This window comes from Phocoena phocoena, chromosome 16 (assembly GCF_963924675.1).
Source record: "Phocoena phocoena chromosome 16, mPhoPho1.1, whole genome shotgun sequence".
NCBI classification, from domain to species: domain Eukaryota; kingdom Metazoa; phylum Chordata; class Mammalia; order Artiodactyla; family Phocoenidae; genus Phocoena; species Phocoena phocoena.
This window is the reverse complement of record NC_089234.1, coordinates 81,186,336-81,205,283: the sequence shown is the minus strand read 5'-3', so window position 1 is coordinate 81,205,283 and position 18,948 is coordinate 81,186,336. Positions and strand designations below refer to the sequence as shown.

At 48.6% G+C, this 18,948-nt stretch overlaps 1 protein-coding gene across 1 annotated transcript; it reads right to left on the bottom strand.

Annotated features, from left to right (window-relative positions):
* Positions 1-7,596: 7,596 nt before the first annotated feature.
* On the bottom strand, positions 7,597-18,876 carry C16H1orf131 (chromosome 16 C1orf131 homolog). The gene is made up of 7 exons (XM_065894645.1): positions 18,789-18,876; positions 16,322-16,665; positions 10,818-10,874; positions 9,728-9,823; positions 9,520-9,606; positions 8,889-8,941; positions 7,597-7,853 (listed from the first exon to the last, which is right to left on the bottom strand). Exons 1-7 carry the CDS (start codon positions 18,874-18,876, stop codon positions 7,715-7,717), a joined length of 864 nt encoding a protein of 287 aa, XP_065750717.1. The 3' UTR covers positions 7,597-7,714.
* Between the last annotated feature and the right edge of the window lie 72 nt (positions 18,877-18,948).

Genomic DNA, 18,948 nt, shown 5'->3' with positions numbered 1-18,948 from the left:
GGAAAGGGAGAAGGGAGGCCTCTTTAGGGAGAACATGACCTGCGGCTCAGAGAGAAGCCACCGGGACTCTCTCCCCACGGCCGCGGCGGCCAGAGGGGCTGTGAGTGGGGAGCCGGTGAACACGTGCCTTTCCCAACTCCTCCAGGGGCCCAGAAGCAATACGGCGGATACTGGGGACCGCGTCAGGCTGTCCTACAGCCACCTCTCCTGTCCTCAGCACAAAACACCTTCTAGGAACCGGAACGGACCTCGGGGAGAAGGCAGGTCCGTGCGGCACACCCGTGTTCTTGAGGAACCAGCAGACTGAACAAGGGACCCGTCAACAACTCATGGCCTTGGGTCACCCTCTCGAGAAGCCTGGGATTCAGAGTAGAAGTGACAGGTCACGGGCTTCTCATCTGCCATTGAATTTTCTGTTCCTTTACAATGCAGTGACATGTTTGTACATAAAAAACGATATCAAGATGATGCTTTGGTCGGGCTGGCTGACGGATGACTTGGTATTCGTCTATCAAGCAGTTTCAGTGAGAAAGGAATTCAAAGTGTCAAGTTCCATTATATTGTAAATAACGCCCCCCCCCCCCCCCCCCCCCCCCCCGCCCCCAAGCACCGTAGTTCTGCAGTTTGTTCTTTGCTAGTGAGCCAGTTTGGTCCAAGTGTATGCCTTTCCTTTTAGAATTAATCTCTTTAAAAATTGTCCAATAGCATTTCACTGCATAGCATCCTAGCTCCTAATTCAAAGCAAGGTAAGACATTACACACAGCCCGGCTTCCCCCTCTGTCCTGTTTGGGAAAATAACGATTCCAATTAAAGTGGGCATCAGTCATCCTGACCCACAAAGGGACTCACCTAAAAACTATAAAACTGTAGACAGTTATAGGCCGAGTCTTCAGCCCTATACGTACGTATCTGTAGTTTCGACAGCAACCTCAGGCACCCTGTGGCCCACCAACACTGGGGAGGGTCATGCGTACGGCGCAAGCCTGGGCAGAACAGGGGTTCAGAGAGCGATGGGGACAGGCCCATCCTCCTTGCTCTTAGCGCCCAGGACTGCCCCGTCTCTGGTGCCCCTGCCCTCTGCCTACCAGAGCACTCTCAGGAAAGGACCAGGATGCAGGATCTATGTGTACTTCTTCCAGGGATATTTGCTTTTAAGCCTTAATTCTAGTTGCAACTGAAAGGCTTGGTCCCCTGAGAAGGCGGGTTTCAGAGCAGGTGAGCAGGCCGCTTGTACAGGAAGCTGCTGCTGGTCCCAGGGCGCCTGCTAGCTGTGAGGTCGGGAGGGTGGATACAGCCCCAAGGCACTCAGCCTGTGAATGCTGAAAAACACTATCACGAGACCCCGGGCGATGCCAGGAGTTCTCAGCCTCGGCACTACTGACATTTGGCACGGTGGGCGAGAGCGGGAGGGGTATTTCTCTGTTGTGGGATCCCGCCCTGTGCACTACAGGATGTTGAGAAGCGTCCCTGACTCACTAGATGCCAGTAGCGCCCCAAATCAGTTGTGACAGGTAGAAGTGTCTGCAGACTCCCTGGCCGAGAACCACCGGGTTCTGCCGGCAGTCTGTCACGTGTCCATACGTACCGTGATGCGTGAGGCGTCCACGCTGTGGTCCCCCGAAAGCCTGCACCGCGAGGCTGCGGGCTTCATCTTGACACCCACGAGCAGGCTTTCCCAGGTCTGCGGTGTCCTGCCAGATGGGGCAGGTCGGTAAAATGAGGGGAGCCTCTCACAGAAGCCAATCCGTCAGGTCTCACTCTGTACTCCCCAAATGTCCCCAACCCACCCCCATTCCTAGAAAGCAAAACTCCTTACCCATGTTTTTGCCTGCCCACTTTTTGCCTTCCACTTTTGACTGGAAGCAACAGGAACTTCTTCGGAGGGGTGTGGCCTTCAGCTGGTCAAAGAAATCTAATCAGGTATCATCAAAAAGCTATTCAAGGCCTCTGCGGATCCTGGGAAATCTCGGCTTTCCTTTTGCAAGTGAGCCAGGAGCTATTCATGGGTCACATTCCTTGATCCACGGCTTTAACTTTAAATGGACTGTAAGACAGTGAAGAGTAGGTTTGGGGCAGGAGACCAGGCTCAGCCCCCAGAAACGCCTCTCCTTGAACCTGGTACCGGTGCGGCCAAATCTCTTCAGTGTTTCCGTGCCTCAGTCTCCCCGCCTAAACGTGGGAGCGGCCACACTAACCTACCTCGTCTGGTGTGCTGTGAGGAACACAGGATAACACTCCTTAGAGAAGAAAGTGGCGCATTTCATCTACGGAGGTCCAGGCTAACAGCTCACATTCAGAGGACGTGCGGTGACCTTCCCAAGCATTCTCTGACCAGTGTCTTCCATCCAAGCCTCTTGCGACCAGGAGCACGTGCTGACTACACAGCTGCCTGGCCGCGAGGGGGCAAAACCGGCTTCACGTGAGCACAGAGGCCAACACAGCAGCTGTTCCCGCTGTCAGAGCAGAAGAGCCATCAGCAGGCTACGCGTCAGTGTTCCCAAAGGCGTCCGCGGGCAGAAACCCCCTTGAAACACGGAAGGAGAGTGACCGCCTTCCTGCCTCCTTGGTTATCTTAGTTCTAGTATCTAAGGGGTCCCCGAGCCGATGATGTGTCTCCTCTGTTTCCAAAGATCTCAGCAGAGGGAGCGGCTTTGAAAACCAGCGTCTAAGTGTGGAAGGCGGGTTAGGTGGAGGGGCTGCTCACACACAGGCACTACCTGGTAAGGGGGGGCTCCTGGCTTTCGCGATGAACCATGCCGACTTGAGTCAGGAGGTGGGAGCTGAGGGTCCAGGCAAACCTCTAAGCCGCGGGAGGCATCGCCTTCTCTCAAAGGGCGCGGCTCTCAAAGGGCGCAGCTCCCACAGGGCGGGGGCTGCCTGCCTGGGTCCCGGGAGACCCAGGGGACTCTCGGGCCAGCAAGGTGGGCGCTGGTCCCCAGGCCAGGCCCTCAGGAAGCCTCTGAGGAGAGTCCAAGACAGGCTTCAGGTGTGGAAAAGTGACTGCTTACGGCTGTGGACGCAGGAGCGTGGCGGATGCCTCCTGGGGGAGGCTGCAGCCTGGGGAGGGCCTTTCCGACTCCTCACCTGGTGGCCCGACGGCCCAGACCCCCGGGGTTGCTCAGCACCAACACGAGGTGCAGAGTAAGCAAAGCAGGAAACGTGAAATGCATGATGTAGAAGTGCTGCTTTCACACTAAACTGTTGTATCAAGCATGAGAGATGTGTGTGTAACGTTGGCAAAGGAATTGTAAGAGTAACAAAAATCTTTGTGTCCTTGTTTCGGCTGTCGACAGAACCTCCATCTTCCTGTCTTTCTTTGCCCCGCTTTCTCCCTCCCCCCATCCCTCCCCCAGCGCATCCACTTTCTGTTGGGAGCTGTTGGCATTTGGTGGCAGCTCTTGGTCCCGTCGGCGTTCACGTTGCACTGGAACACGGAGGAGGGAAGTGGGGGGAAGGTATGCAACCTTTTTCTAATTTTTGTATTATCCCAAGCGTTTGTATTTTTCGAATTGCAGACACTGTGTCTTCTGGTCCTTGGGGGTTGGTTGAACTTCGTGTATTGCCTTTTGGAAAACCTGAGTTTTACCACAGTCTTAAGCAGATTTGAAATAAATTCTTTTGACACTGCCAACAGCTGAAAGACAAGGTATGGTCTGTGATTACTGCTCAGCGGCAAGGTCTGCCTCTCTTCAAAGCGGCCTAAATGCCAGCTGGATGGGGCAGAGACTGTGGGGCGGGGTGGAGGGACCCCAAGGTCAATGTGCTTCTGCGGCGTGCGCCCGGGAAATCGTGAAGTGATCACATTTGACTCTCTTCTATAAGGTACCATCTCAAGCAGTCCATGGAATTCATTTTTGCAAGAGGTAATAAGGCTGGAAATTGATAACTGTTAACATATGGTTAAAGATAAATTCACATATGAAAAATCGATCATGGGTTACAGTGGAAGGTTAGACTTGGGGGAAACGTCCTAAGTGACCTGGGAGCATGAAGGAGACTGACCGGCCCCTTCACCCAGACCGAGCCTGGTGTCTGACTGAAAACTCTGTGCCCCCTTCACTTCCCTCGAATTATGCTCTCGCCATCTCCAGCGCCCCCCCAGCCCAGGACCTGGCCTCAGCCCTCAGTCACCTGCCAGACCACCAAGTGGTTCAGCAGGGTCGGGGGCAGTCGCAGACTCTGAGAGCGGCGGGCAGGACGTCCCTTAGAGAGAGCTCTTGGCATCAACACAAAGAGAAGGAAGCAGAATCAGGCCAAGGGAGACTCAGCGAGGGCCTCACACCTCAACTGGAGTCATCCAGAGCTGGGATGACAAGTCCCTCACATCAGGACTTCCCTGGTGGCCCAGTGGCTAGGACTCTGCGCTCCCAAGGCAGGGGAGCCCGGTTCAATCCCTGGTCGGGGAACTAGATCCCACAGGCATGCCGCAACTAGGAGTCTGCATGCCGCAACGAAGACCCCATGCAGCCAAATAAATAAAAACTAAATATTTAAAAATAAGAAAAAATAATACCCTCAGGTCAATTATCGCTGCCTGTGGCCAGCACGGGAAGGGGGCGGGCAGTCCCCGAAGAGCGCTGACCGCTGAAGGCTGTGTGCTTGTGCTCGGCAGCAGAGGGACCAAGTCCTTATTCCAGACGGGGGATCTGTGAGGGACATCGCAGGGCCCACCGGTCCACCCCCGTGCCACACATCTGTGCCTCCCTGAGGTTTGGGGAGAAGCTCTTCCAGAGTCCCAGTGAGGGGAGCTGAGCTGAGGAAGGCTCGCTGGGCCTGGCGCTGCCCAGACACTCACCATTAGCACCCTTTCCTCCTTACCCTAGACTCCCTCCACTGTCACCCAGCACCTGATTCAAACCCTCATCTCCTGCAGGCGGGCGGGCGGTGGGGAGGATCTGAGCCTCAGCTCCCCAGGCCCTTCGCAGTCCAGGGTTCCGGCACTTGTGTGTTTGCCACCCACACTGGGGACAGGGAGTACGAGAGACACCTGGGTGACCACCTGGGCGCAGACAGACCCCTCCCTGGCCCCTGGGTGCCGGCAGCCCCACCGGCTCTTGCTGGTCAGGCTCAATCACCCCTGCGGGGTGGTGTCTCTTCTCATGCGGGCAACAGCCTCGGTTCAGTGGGACACAGCTGTGCTCTCTGCTTCCCTCTTTGCAAAGTAGGGGCGCTAGGTCCACAAGGCCAAGAGTTTTGGGGATGGGAACCTCGAGTTCCCTAAGCGGGTCACCGGGAGCAAGGGCAGGTGGGAGTGTCGCGTGGCACCAGGACCGATCCACGCGATGTGTCCACGACCGGGGAGACGCTCTGCGACGGGGGTAGGGCGGTGAGTATGGAAGAGACCGCGAGGAAGCTCTTACCCAGCGCACCCAGGCCAGGGCTCCTCCCTCTGTGGCTGCTGCCAGACGACCCTTGTCTTCCACGAAGAACCGTTTTCCATTGTCACTTCTCTCTGCTGCTAACCTTGCTGGAAGGAGCCTCACCAACAGGGAGATAAAAGCACAGTCTTATGCGTGATCATCAGTCCTTACCGTGCAGGTCGCTTGTAGCCTCTAGACCTCTGAGTGGTTCCAGAGCACCCAGTGGTCACAGAAGTGCTCTGTATTTAAGAAGTGAGACAAAAACAAGGTAAGCAATTTGCATGCTTTTCCAGAATTGACTAGCCTGGGGCTATGGCCCTGAGTCGGGCCAAGTGCTCAGTTACCTGAGCCACTGAAGCTCATGGGCGGTGACGTGAGGTGGAGCCGCTAGGTTTCCCGGCTCCCTGCAGAGAAAGAGAGGGCGTTAAACTGGGCCGGTGCCCACTCCACTAGGTTATTTCCAGCTCCTGAGATTTTTCCTAGGGCTTCTGCCATATTTGGGATCTTCTACACCTTCTTAAAAAGTCCCTCTTGGGCTTCCCTGGTGGCGCAGTGGTTAAGAATCCGCCTGCCGATGCAGGGGACACGGGTTGGAGCCCTGGTCCGGGAAGATCCCACATGCTGCGGAGCGACGAGGCCCATGAGCCACAACTACTGAGCCTGCGCGTCTGGAGCCTGTGCTCCGCAACAAGAGAGGCCGCGATAGTGAGAGGCCCGCGTACCACGATGAAGAGGGGCCCCCGCGTGCCACAACTAGAGAAAGCCCTCGCACAGAAACGAAGACCCAACACGGCAAAAATAAATATAAATTAAAAAAAAAAGTCCCTCTTAAAAACTGCCAGAATATACACCCTAACGAACACTGCCTTTCAAAGTGAACCTGAAAAATAAAAGTTAGTGTTTTCACTTAATAAAACATTTCCAATCTTGCTTCAATTCAAAGCATATTGTGAACAATGGCAATGCCTTCAGAGTCAATGTATGAGTCGCTTAAGAAAGTCAGCCAGCAGTGAAAAGTACCCCTCTGTTTTCACCAAAACTTTATTATTTGTTAGGCTTGGATCTCAATTTTTGTCACTGAAAACAAAAAAAATTGAAGACCTTTTTTTTTTAAGTTCCACAAGCTTTGAGAAGTTCCAGACACTTTCAACAAGGGCAATATTATTTTAAAATATATGTATGATTACCCCAGGTGATGACTTAGAAGGAGATAACATTTGCTTAACTCATCTGTTGTGTTATTTAATAGTCATGGTCATTTTTACCACAAAAGTTGTATTTTATTTATACAAGTTCTTACAAAGTAGAGTTTATACACTTTGGCTGAAAATCGAAAATGCCTTTCCCACAAAACAACTGACAAATGATCACATTCTTAGTTCTTTCATGATATAGTAACATTAAATCATTTTTAGAAAGTTAAAAAGCAATTTTAAGCTAATTATTAGCATCTACAAATCCGTAAAATTATGAAATATCTACAAGCAAATGCACAAAACACCAGTGAAAGTGAAACTCGAGTGAACCTCGATGGAGAATATTAAAACATTCTTCTCAATTAGTTTTGAAACAGGAGGGAAGGAGGCAGGGCACAACCTTTGAAAGAATGACATAGCCCGAGGACACCACATAAACTGATTAGAACCAAATGGGTCCAAGATGGCGGACGAGTCGACTTCCACTAGACCTTGAGCCCCAGTATACGCTCACAGTAACACATCAGCAAGCTAAATGACACACCCACAGGCGCCATGACAGTTCCAAGAGCGACCACAAGGGTCAAAAAGAGGGCGGCGGCCCAGTTCCTGGAAATCCCCGCCCCTTCCCCAAACAGCTGGACTACTCTCACCACTCATTAGCCTGTGAAATGACCCACCCCTATAAAAACAGACAACCCCAGACCCTGGTGCCACTCTCGCCTTCTGAGATGGCCCACACTGTCTGTGGAGTGTGTGTCTCTCTAAATAAATCCACTTCTTACCTATCTATCACTTTGTCTCTCGCTGAATTCTTTCTGCGATGAGACATCAAGAACCTGAGCTTCATGAAGTCCTGAGACCAGGTGTGTGACCTCAGCTGGAAGCCTGTGGGTTCAAGTCCCAGTCTGAGTTACATGGTTTCAGTTTTACTTCAGATCCACATTGCAGATGTGGCCCAACATGGTTATCACCAAAAAAAAAAATCAGACACTTCAGCAGACAGAAATTTTATTATTTCAATTTGATTTTGTTCCCTAAAATAAAAGAGCAGTCTATGAAATATGAAATAAATAAGAATAATCTGGAAGTCTTGTAGGGGTCCAGTTTCAGTACACTGGCACTTTCCCATTTCTCTCTTTATTTTATAAAGTACTTCATTTAGCCACTCTGGAAGAATTTATTTTTTTGATATCAACTTGGCTCAGAATCAGTGTCCCATTTTTGAATTTTCCAACCTGTCCAATCCGTCCGCTTGACAAAATACTGGGAGCCGATTTCTTCTTTTTGGATTTCCTACGTTTAAAGTGAGAGGAAGGTACTATAGTTAAGCTTATACAAAAGGATTTCAGCACCACCAACCAGGCCACTGAGGTCTGGTCCTGCAACCTCCTGGCCCCTCCCATGCAAGGCTCCCGCCCCACTGCAGCACCACTAGCTTCCTGCGTCCCCGAACATGCCAACTGCCTCCTGCCCCAGGGCCTTTGCACTGGTTTCTTCCACGTTGAATATTCTGCTACCAGATCTTTCCGGATCTTCCCCACTCAGTTCTCGACTCAGATGTGGCCTCCTTAGAACGACATACCAGCCCACCCTCAGTGACGTTCTCTCACGATGCACTATTTCAACCTCCTCACAAAACCTGCCAGGACCTGACATGCCCTTACTTATCTGTTTAGATGTTTTGGTGTTTCCCTCCCTAAAATATAAGCTCCTCCAGGGCGGGGACTCTCAGTGTGATCATGGCTGTACGCCCAACACGTAGACACCTACGTGCCCGGCGCACAGTGGGCCCTTGACAGACCACACAACCAGAAGAGATGACCACCTTCCAGTATGTGCAAGCTCACTAGGGGTCCAAGAAAAAGCTCAAGACAAAAGTAGATTTTGAAACAGTAATTTGAGGAGAGAGGGAAAGGTACTTGAACGAAAGCTAAGAAGCAAGCAGAACAGCACAAAAGCAATGCTCCGTTACTCAAGCCACGGCGCTCTGCCTCGTGTGGTCGCGCAGGTGCGGGCAGCGCAGTCTCTCTCAGGAGCGGACAGAGGTCTTGTCGGAAATGTTAGCCTCAGCTTTTCCACTAGTCACTGCACATGTCTGGTCTTTGAAAATGGGAGACTGGTTCCTAGTTCAATCCTGAGGGAGTTGTCTGATCTTGGACAATTTACTGAATCCTGTCTCCCCCCTCAAGGGCTTGACTTAGGATCAGGACAGACAGTGCACCACTGTATCAGGCTAGAAACACCACATCTATTTAAGGTATTATGTTCAGAACTAACCAATGGATTTATCCAAATCATTCCACCCGAGTACCTGATGGTATCACTCACCTGTCTTCCTGTCCTTTCCTCTTCTTTTTCTTGAAAATATCTGTGTCCTGGGCCTGATTTCACAAGTAAAGAAAACATATGTATCAGTAATGGATAACAGAGATTCAAAAAAAAGGCAAGAGGTTTGTGACCAAAAGCCACAGAGGTATCATTTATTTTTAATATTTTTTTCAAGTAGCATGTTAATTATACAAAGTTTCATCCTAAAACCCTTTCAAGACTGTGAAAGGCCATTCAGAGAAAACAGACAGGAGAAATGTCAAATCTTCCATTTTAGGCGAAAGGGAGGGAGCGTAACATCTATTCCCCTTGTGGTTTTTCAGAAGCCCGTGTGTTCTATACAATGTAAAAGGCAAAAAAAAAAAAAAAAAAATGACTGCATATAGGGAAAAGGTCAAAGTAGCTCCCCAGTACCTGAACAGGAGTTTGCTATTTCAAAGCAAACCTTTCAGGTAAATAAGTCAGGTTATGTGGCTGGTATCACAAAATGTAGCTGACTTGAAGAGAGGGTAAGAACAGTCATCTAACTCTAGATTTGTTGCTGTCTAGACTGCTTTCCAAGCAGCAGGGTCCAGCAGATTGCAACCACCTTTCTGTTCTAGTTTAAGAAAAGGCTATATATCACACCTACCATTCTCTTTACTTTTTCCTTTGCAGACTTTTTTTCTTTGATTTGCTCCTGCAAAACCTTGTAATTCACATAACTATTTTTGGGAGGCTGAAATGAGAAAGGACACCAAGCATCATTTCTGACTTTGCCTTTGCCCCCGCCCTGCCCTGCCCGGGGCGCCCCCCTTTGCTGTGCCCCGTCTGCGGTGGGAGGCAGAAGCAGCCCTCACCTTAGCGCCCAGCATAATGGCGCGTCCCTGCTCCAGGACTCTCTCCTTTCCTTTTCCATAACCTGTGATCCCAAACCGGTGCACTTCCAAACGAGCCTGCAGACACAAAGCACAGTCAGGCCCAAATGCCTTCCAGAAACTCCACAGAGGAAACACAGCCCTAGGAGTGCTGCCTGCCAGACACGATGGGCTACATGCCCAGCACTTTTATGGAGGACCTGCAGGGGCTACACCTCGCAAGAGTGCTGTCACGGTGTGGTTTAAGCAGCTTTGTGGAGTCTCTCACAAAGGTCCATAACCTCCCCACGCCATTCTCCCACACTGAATGCAGGCAGTCGAAGCAAAGACTTATCTCCACACAAATCAGTGACAAAACGAGGGTGACCCGCAGAGCTCTGCCGTACTTTAGGATGTGCCCTAAAACAAGCTACTACCCATAAAGGCAACAACTAAAAGTACCTTCCCAAATACATCTACTCACACGTGGAAACCCTTTATCACAGCAGCTTCAAACACAGGTCCATGTTCTTTCTTTAAAAACATATTGTAGAAGAGAAAACGTCACCAATACCCACTCTTGGCAGCTGAATTACTTCCTGTCTTTTTTCTCACACATTATCTTTAAATCTTTTATTATTATTATTTGTTTATTTATGTATTATTTTGGCTGCGCCAGGTCTTAGTTGCGGCCCGTGGGACCTTCATTGCGGCACGTGGGACCTTCACTGCAGCACATGGACTCTTAACTTGTGAAATGCATGTGGGATCTAGTTCCCCGACCAGGGATCGAACCCGGGCTCCCTGCATTGGGAGGGTGGAGTCTTAACCACTGGACCACCAGGGAAGTCTCTCTCACACGTTTTTAAAACCTAGTTACAACCACAGAACACATACATCCTTGCTTTTCCTACTTACCATTGTATCATTGACACTGTAGTCACAAAACCGACATGTTTTAAACGACTGCACAATGTTCAATCAAGTAAATGTAGTGTGGTCTCCTTCACCATTTCCCCAACCATTGGACAACACGTAAACATATGCATTTTTGTTACAAAGCTGAAAAAATTAAGAATTTCAAAGCACGTACCTTTTCTAAGTTAAATTCTTGTACATCCACATCTTTCTCGAGGATACTAGTTTTGGTCTGAAAAGGAAAAGAAAACATTCTTATTAAGGTCATCTGTTCCTTATAACATCCATCACACCAAGAGTATACTCATGTTTTTAAAAGCCTTGAAACTGGCCCAGATGCCTAAATAACAAACAATAATACATGCTTGTTGCACAGAAGCCTAATTAACAGCTAATGGAAGACAAATGGAGAAAATAAATTTAAGGTTTCAAAGTTTAAGACTGACGAGAAACTAAAAAAGAAAAGAGAGTAAGAGAGAGACCAATGTCTGTATCTCACACACCAAATGTGGGAAACTCTGTATGGTGGGGGGTTTAGAAAAGGATAACTGAGCAGAATTTTAGAGGGTAAAAAGGTCATATTTAAATAATTCTCAGGAATTCCCTGGTGGTCCAGTGGTTAGGACTTGGCGCTTTCACTGCCGTGGCCCAGGTTCAATCCCTGGTCGGAGAATTAAGATCCCACAAGCCGGGAGGGGAAGGGAGGAAGGGAGGGAGGGAGGGAGGGAGGGAGGGAGGGAGGGAGGGAGGGAAAAAGAATTCCCTCTTTTCTTCCCTCCTATCCAGCCATTGGAATGATGGCTAACTCTCTTAAACTCTCTTGAGTTGAAAATTTCTTTCAGGAACATCAGATTTCTAGAAATGATGGAGACTGGGTTTATAATTCCCCACAGAAAATAATGATACTGGAAATGCCATCAAAATATGTGACTCTTTACATCAGTATATCCCCTGGCTGTGGTTACCAATCCATAGAATTGACCAGAAGTTTGAGACTTCAAGGAAACTATTGTCAAATCTGGCCAAGGACAGCGGTCTCTACTCAACCTCAGGCCATCCCAGCCGTGCAGCATCTGGAAAAGCAGTCCTGGCCTCTGGCTCAGCGGGGCAGGGTCTGTGCGGAGAGCAACGGGCAGGAGAATGGCTTGTTAAAACCCTTCTGCTTGTAACCTGCCTTCACTGGTCAAGCTCGCTTTAGTTATTTTGTTCTTTCCTTTCCCCTCTCTTTAACTGCATACCTACTCAGCTTCTCGTAGCCCAGTTGTTTTGCAGGAATTTGGAGTCAGCTCCTGCCCCATGCGAGCTGGCTAAGGCTGGCCGGGTCATCAGCCCTAAAGCTAGGTCTGCGCAGGTGTCCGAGGAAGGGCCTTTAGAGGTCAGGGGCCAGAAAGCTCCAATCACGCTGAGCACCTCCATTCTGAACACAGACGCCTGTAACCCAGATACGCCCGCACAGAGCACCGATTACCTCACCTTTTCCCCTTCCTCCAATCACCCTTCCCCACTCCTAAGACCACCGTGCTTATCCCATAAAGACCCCAGCCCCCTCGCTGTTGCGAGGCGGATCTCAGACTTGTTCTCCCATCTCCTCACTTGGCTGCCTCGTGAATAAACTGTAAACCTCGGCACCTTGGCATCTGGCTTGCTGCACGTCGGGCAAATGGACCTGGTTCGGTAACAGATCCTTCTTCATAGAAAAAAATTCCTGGCTAATTATCACGATGCTGAGTCTATCAGCATGACCCCCACCACTACCTTAACTTTAATTTCTACTTTCAGCTTTAAAACCACTTTAGTACATTATTCACAATGCAGCACCTGCATTTAGAAATAATCAGTGGTCTCCCCTGTCTTCTTTCCCCTACCCTCACTGTGGTAGGGGCACTACTGCCTACAGGCAATACTGGGTCCTCCTCCACTTCTAGGCTCACAGGAGAACTGGGCTTTGCTGCCTACCTGAAGTTTCTCAGAAAACTATAAAACGATGATGAAAGAAATCAAAGATGACACAAATAGATGGAGAGATATACCATGCCCCTGGATTGGAAGAATTGAGACCGTGAAAATGACTATACTACCCAAAGCAGTCTACAGGTTCAATGCAATCCCTATCAAATTACCAATGGCATTTTTCACAGAATCAGAACAAAAAATTATACAATTTGTGTGGCAACACAAAAGACCCCCAACAGCCAAAGCAATGTTGAGAAAGAAAAACAGAGCTGGAAAAATCAAGCTCCTCAACTTCAGACTATACTACAAAGCTACAGTAATCAAGACAGTATGGTACTGGCACAAAAAGAGAAATATAGATCAATGGTACAGGACAGAAGGCCCAGAGATAAACCCACGCACCTATGGTCACCTAATCTATGACAAAGGGATATACAATGGAGACAAGACAGTCTCTTCAATAAATGGTGCTGGGAAAACTGGACAACTACGTGTAAAAGAATGAAATTAGAACACTACCTAACACCATACACAAAAATAAACTCAAAATGGATTAAAGACCTAAATGTAAGACTGGACACTATGAAACCCTTAGAGGAAAACATAGGAAACACACTCTTTGACATAAATCACAGCAAGATCTTTTATAACCCACCTCCTAGAGTACTGAAAATAAAAACAAAAATAAGCAAATGGGACCTAATTAAACTTAAAAGCTTTTGCACAGCAAAGGAAACCATAAACAAGATGAAAAGACAACCCACGGAATGGGAGAAAATATTTGCAAATCAAGCAACAGACAAAGGATTAATCTCCAAAATATACAAACAGCTCATGCAGCTCAATATCAAAGAACCCAATCAAAAAATGGGTGGAGGGCTTCCCTGGTGGCGCAGGGGTTGAGAGTCCGCCTGCCGATGCAGGAGACACGGGTTCGTGCCCTGGTCCGGGAGGATCCCACATGCCGCGGAGCGACTGGGCCCGTGAGCCATGGCCGCTCAGCCTACGCGTCCGGAGCCTGTGCTCCGCAATGGGAGAGGCCACGACAGTGAGAGGCCCGTGTAACGCAAAAAAAAAAAAAAAAAAAAAAAAATGGTTGGAAGATCTAAATAGACATTTCAGCAAAGAAGACATACAGATGGTCAAGAGGCACATGAAAAGATGCTCAACATCCCTAATTATTAGAGAAATGCAAATCAAAACTCCAATGAGGTATCACCTCACACCGGTCAGAATGACCATCATCAAGAAATATACAAGCAACAAATGCTGGAGAGGGTGTGGAGAAAAGGGAACCCTCTTGCACTGTTGGAAATGTAAATTGATACAGCCACTGTGGAGAACAGTATGGAGGTTCCTTAAGAAACTAAAAATAGAACTAGCATATGACCTAGCAATCCCACTACTGAGAAACCGTAATTCAAAAAGACACATGTAGGGGCTTCCCTGGTGGCACGGTGGTTGGGAGTCCACCTGCCGATGTGGGCGACAAGGGTTCGTGCCCCGGTCCGGGAAGATCCCACATGCCGCGGCGCGGCTGGGCCCGTGAGCCATGGCCGCTGAGCCTGCACGTCCAGAGCCTGTGCTCCACAATGGGAGAGGCCACAACAGTGAGAGGCCTGCGTACCACAAAAAAAAAAAAAAAAAAAGACACATGTACCCCCATGTTCACTGCAGCACTATTTACAACAGCCAGGACATGGAAACAACCTAAGTGTCCATCGACAGATGAATGGATAAAGAAGATGTGGTACATGTATACAATGGAATATTACTCAGCCATAAAAAGAAATGAAATTGGGTCATTTGTAGAGCTGTGGATGGACCTAGTGTCTGTTATACAGAGTGAAGTTAAGTCAGAAAGAGAAAAACAAATACCATATATTAATGCATATATGTGGAATCTAGAAAAATGGTACAGACGAGCCTAATTGCAGGGCAGGAATAGAAAGGGAGACATAGAGAATGGACGTGTGGACATATGGGGGGAAAGAGATGGTGGGACGAATCGGGAGATTAGGTTTGACAATAAATACACTACCACGTGTAAAATAGCTAGCTAGTGGGAACCTGCTGTAAGGCCCTGGGAGCTCAGACCGGTGCTCTGTGATGGCCTAGTGCGGTGGGATGGCTGGGGGGAGGAGGTCCGAGAGGCAGGGGATGTGTGTATGCGTATGGCTGATCCACTTGGCTGTGCAGCAGGAACTAACACAACATTGTAAAGCAATCACACTCCCATTAAAAAAAAAGAAAAGAAAGAAAGAAAGAAAGAAAAGGGGAGAACCGCCAAGGAAGCTAAAAATTTCATCAAGTTGAGTAAGTCCAAAATGTAAAACGAGTTGAGGTTCCTGAGAAAAGCCAACTACAATGAAAAGGGATTCTTTGGAGCATAAAGAAGAATAACAGCCTGCTACACATGTTCCATTATTAAGAGATAGGGAGATGCAGACTCATTCAATGCCAACTTTTTTATCCTTTCTATTAGAAAGAAAACTCTCTATTCCAGAAAGATGAACACGAGTGAGTCTAAGAAGAAACTGAAGACCGACACCTTTGAGGAAACAAAGGTGTCGGTCTTTACGTCAGTTAAATTCTCCAAACACATAATTGTGTTGCACAACAGTGCTTTCCAACCTTCTTCACATCATGGCACACAGAGAAAATACTAATATACGTCTGGCTCACTGTGGTACTCTGTGGTAATACCAGTCTTTTTGGAAGCTCCCTGGCTGGCCGGCTTGGGGGCTCTGGCCGCAAGGGCCAAAGGAATCCATTTCTTGGTCTGCCTGTAACAGTTCCCGTTGCCCCAGTATTTGGATACTATAAGAATTGGAAAGCTGACCTAGAATCCTAAAATAAAGGTAGATATGGTTACAGAATGCATTAATAATCTTTGAGAAAGAGATGCTGGTGAGCTTGACATAAAGTACTAACTAAATTCTAGAAAAGATGTGGTAAACACCAGTCACTAGCACATGTTCACACGTTCATCAAGAATACGCAAGCCTAACTGTCTTTGTAGTGGGTTGAATCGTGGTCTCCAAAAAGAAATGTCCATGCACTAATCCCCAGGAATCTGCAAATGTGACCTTATTTGGAAAAAGCATCTTTGGAGTGTAATTAAGTTAAGGATCTCACGGTAAGATCCATCCTAGATTTAGGGTGGCCCTAAATCCAATGACGGGTGTCCTTCTAAGAGAAAGGCAGGAGAGTTGAGACTCAGACACCAGGAAGAAGTCCATGTGAAGACAGAGGAAGAGCCCAGAGCTCTGCAGCCACCAGAAGCTGGAAGAAGCAAGGAAGGACCCTCCCCCAGCAGAGGGAGCGTGGCCCAGCCAACATGATTTGGACTTCTGGCCTCCAGAACTGTGAAAGAATACATTTCTGTACAGGAGCCCCAGGAAACTAAGACAATCCTCTTTCTTTTTATGACAGACAAAAGTGTACAGGACGTGGGGAAAGCAACAGATATGTGACGTCTGGATTTTTGCAATGAATTGGACAAAAACTTGTGAAAAGTTTGGATAAGCACCCACGCCTCTCTCATAGACTGAATTCCGAGTCAGACTTACAGATTCAGCCTGAGATTGCTGCTCAGCAAAGTCACACTGCTTCCCATCAGAATGTAAGTTCCTTGAGAGAAAGCAGTTTTTGCCTCTTGTTCCCAGGGCCTAGAACAGTGGCAGGACAACATCAGGGTTTTCACCACAAACGCCAGTTCATTACCTTTGTGTTCTCGTCTTGATCGGGCTTCTGTTTTCTTTTTCTACTTCTGCTGTGAAATTCCACCACTTCTACTGGTTCCCTGTCGTTCCTCAGGGGAGAGGGGGCTACTGCAGAACTAGAGACTACAGGTCCTGAAGGGAAACCACTAGGGGTCACGGCGGGAACACCCTGCAGCTCTTCCTGGAGTTTCTGGAAGAAGCTGGAAGCACTCTTCCTCTGGCCTCTGACAAGAGATCCAGGTTGGAGATCTGGCTCTGCAACCAAGGCCCCTGGGGTCCCCATATCTCTTTTCTTCTCTCTTTTCTTTCTGATCCTTTTCTGCTCTGCTTCATCTTCCGTCTCTCCTGTTTGTTCAAACACAAAAGGAAAAATAAACATTTTGTGTTTTAGCCATCACTAATACCAAATCACGCGAACGCACGTGTACATGTGCCACAGCTATAAACAAGCAGAAATACACACAAAGACAAAAACTATTTTTCTTCCAAGAGGGTCATATTTGCACAATTTATAGAACCCAAAGTGCACAGTCATCTTTTCCCAGGTAACTATATTTACGTCTTTGACTCTTACTAGAACAATTACTTTAGTCCTCACCTTGGTCCTGACTGTAAGTGTCATCATCGCAATACCCCAGAAACTGGTAATCCCCGTTGGCTCACACTTTGTAATAAAAATGTTAGTTACATCTGCCACTGCAGCCAGTGTTTCTTTTTTCTTTTTTTGCGGTACGCGGGCCTCTCACTGTTGTGGCCTCTCCCGTTGTGGAGCACAGGCTCCGGACGCGCAGGCTCAGCGGCCATGGCTCACGGGCCCAGCCGCTCCGCGGCATGTGGGATCTTCCCAGACCGGGGCACAAACCCGTGTCCCCTGCGTCGGCAGGCGGACTCTCAACCACTGCGCCACCAGGGAAGCCCCAGTGTTTCTTTTTAACACTTTCTAGGGTTACAGGTGGGGACCACGGTCTTCCTATTTCCTTTCACGGTTATGAATTAAGATGAACCTAAGACAACTGGCTTAATTTGAATGCCTTTATTTTCAACTAAATCTCCACACCTCCCCTTTGTTTCAGCTGCTCAAACTCTGACCAGTCACCTGAAGGTTCTGACAAGAACTCTAGGCCTAACGACTCACCGACAGTATGACTATTACAGAGCTCTCCAAACATTAGCTAATTATGTTTGCTTCTATTTTCTCAGTCTTTTATTCAGTAAATATGTATTAAGAGTCGACTAACCTTTGGCATTAGGCATATACAAATGAGTAGATACAGCCCATGCCTTCAGAGCTCCAAGCATAATTTCCAGGCTGTGTTAACACGAACTATATTTAGGATTTTGCAGAATAGTCCTTTCCTCTAGGACTTCTCAAGGTCAGAGGCTAAGTCTTCTCTGTCTTCCGACAATCCCAAGGGCACAGAGATGCCCTGTCCACGGTTCAAGTCGATAACAAGTGCAGGGGTTGGAGCCAGAGAGTGTAGGGCTTGGAACCCAAGTTCTGAAAATTACTAACTGGGTGAACTTCAAGTTTTTTAACCTTTAGTGCTTGTTTCTACAAGAATGGGATCTGTCTTGTAATAATGGTATCAATGACAACATCTATTTCATAGGATTGTTGTGAAAATTAAACGAGTATATACCTGTAAAGCATGGAGTGTATGGTAAGTTCTCAATACGATTTTAGCTATTATTTTTACTGTGTAATGAGCTTAGAATTTTGAGCAATGGCTCCAAAATAAAATAGCAACATCACGCTACAAATTTAAGAAATACGTTTGGCCTTTAAAGGCACTAATGCCTAACGATTATCTTTGGTGCATGAACAAAGGATGTCACCTTCCCAGGGGCAAATTCTTCAGAGTGTGTGTAACGGTCTCCCTACTGAAGTGCCAGGACTTGCCGATCTTTAACGATAAGCTCTTTTATCTTCCTCTTCCCCAGTCAAGATAAAGGAAGGAGAACGTAAGTCAGCCAACTTAGGGATGACAGGTCATGAAGAGCTTCCTGTGAAACCGCCCCCCGAAGTCCTTGGCAGGGGACACACTGAAGGATGAGATCCCCACATGACAAGGTGGTACCAATGCCCGAGGGTCAGGCGGGTCTGGGGGGTGCGTGGGGAAAGGGGGCTTCCCGGAGGAAAGCGATTCGGGGAAAAGGGGTGCTATTTCGAGAGCCCGAGGTCCTGCGAACACCTCCCCGGTAAGTCTGAAAGCCTTGTTGCTTCCGACACGCAAGCCGGTCCCCACCGAGGGACGAGCTAGGAGGTTTAATTCATAAAAAACGCTCAACAGACTCCGGTCGCGGGGGAGGGTGATCTCCGACAGAAGCGAGTGGGGGACTCACTGTCAGAACCGGGTCGGAAGAGCTGAGAGGTGCTCGACATTCAAGAACCTTTAGCCGCGGAGGTCGGCCCAGTTCCGGGCTGCTCAAGTCCGCTCTCCACGTGGGCTCCGGAGACCCGTACTCACCAAAGTCGTAGAGTTTCTGGAGCAGAACATCCAGAAGGGCCTGAGAACCGGGAGGCGCGGAGGCGGCTAGCGCTGGCTCCTGCGCCATCGTGAGGCCCGGCCGGTCGTCGCGGGACAGCGCAGAGCGCGCGGGACTCCGGAGGCCCGGCGCCCGCTTCCG

Excerpts from the sequence above, each read along its gene's own strand:
- C16H1orf131 (XM_065894645.1), bottom strand. The coding sequence starts at position 18,876 with ATGGCGCAGGAGCCAGCGCTAGCCGCCTCCGCGCCTCCCGGTTCTCAG. Across the intron at positions 16,666-18,788 it reads CCAGAAACTCTACGACTTTG|GAGAGACGGAAGATGAAGCA; the intron begins GTGAGTACGGGT and ends TTGAACAAACAG. Across the intron at positions 7,854-8,888 it reads AGGAAAGGACAGGAAGACAG|GAAATCCAAAAAGAAGAAAT; the intron begins GTGAGTGATACC and ends CTTTAAACGTAG.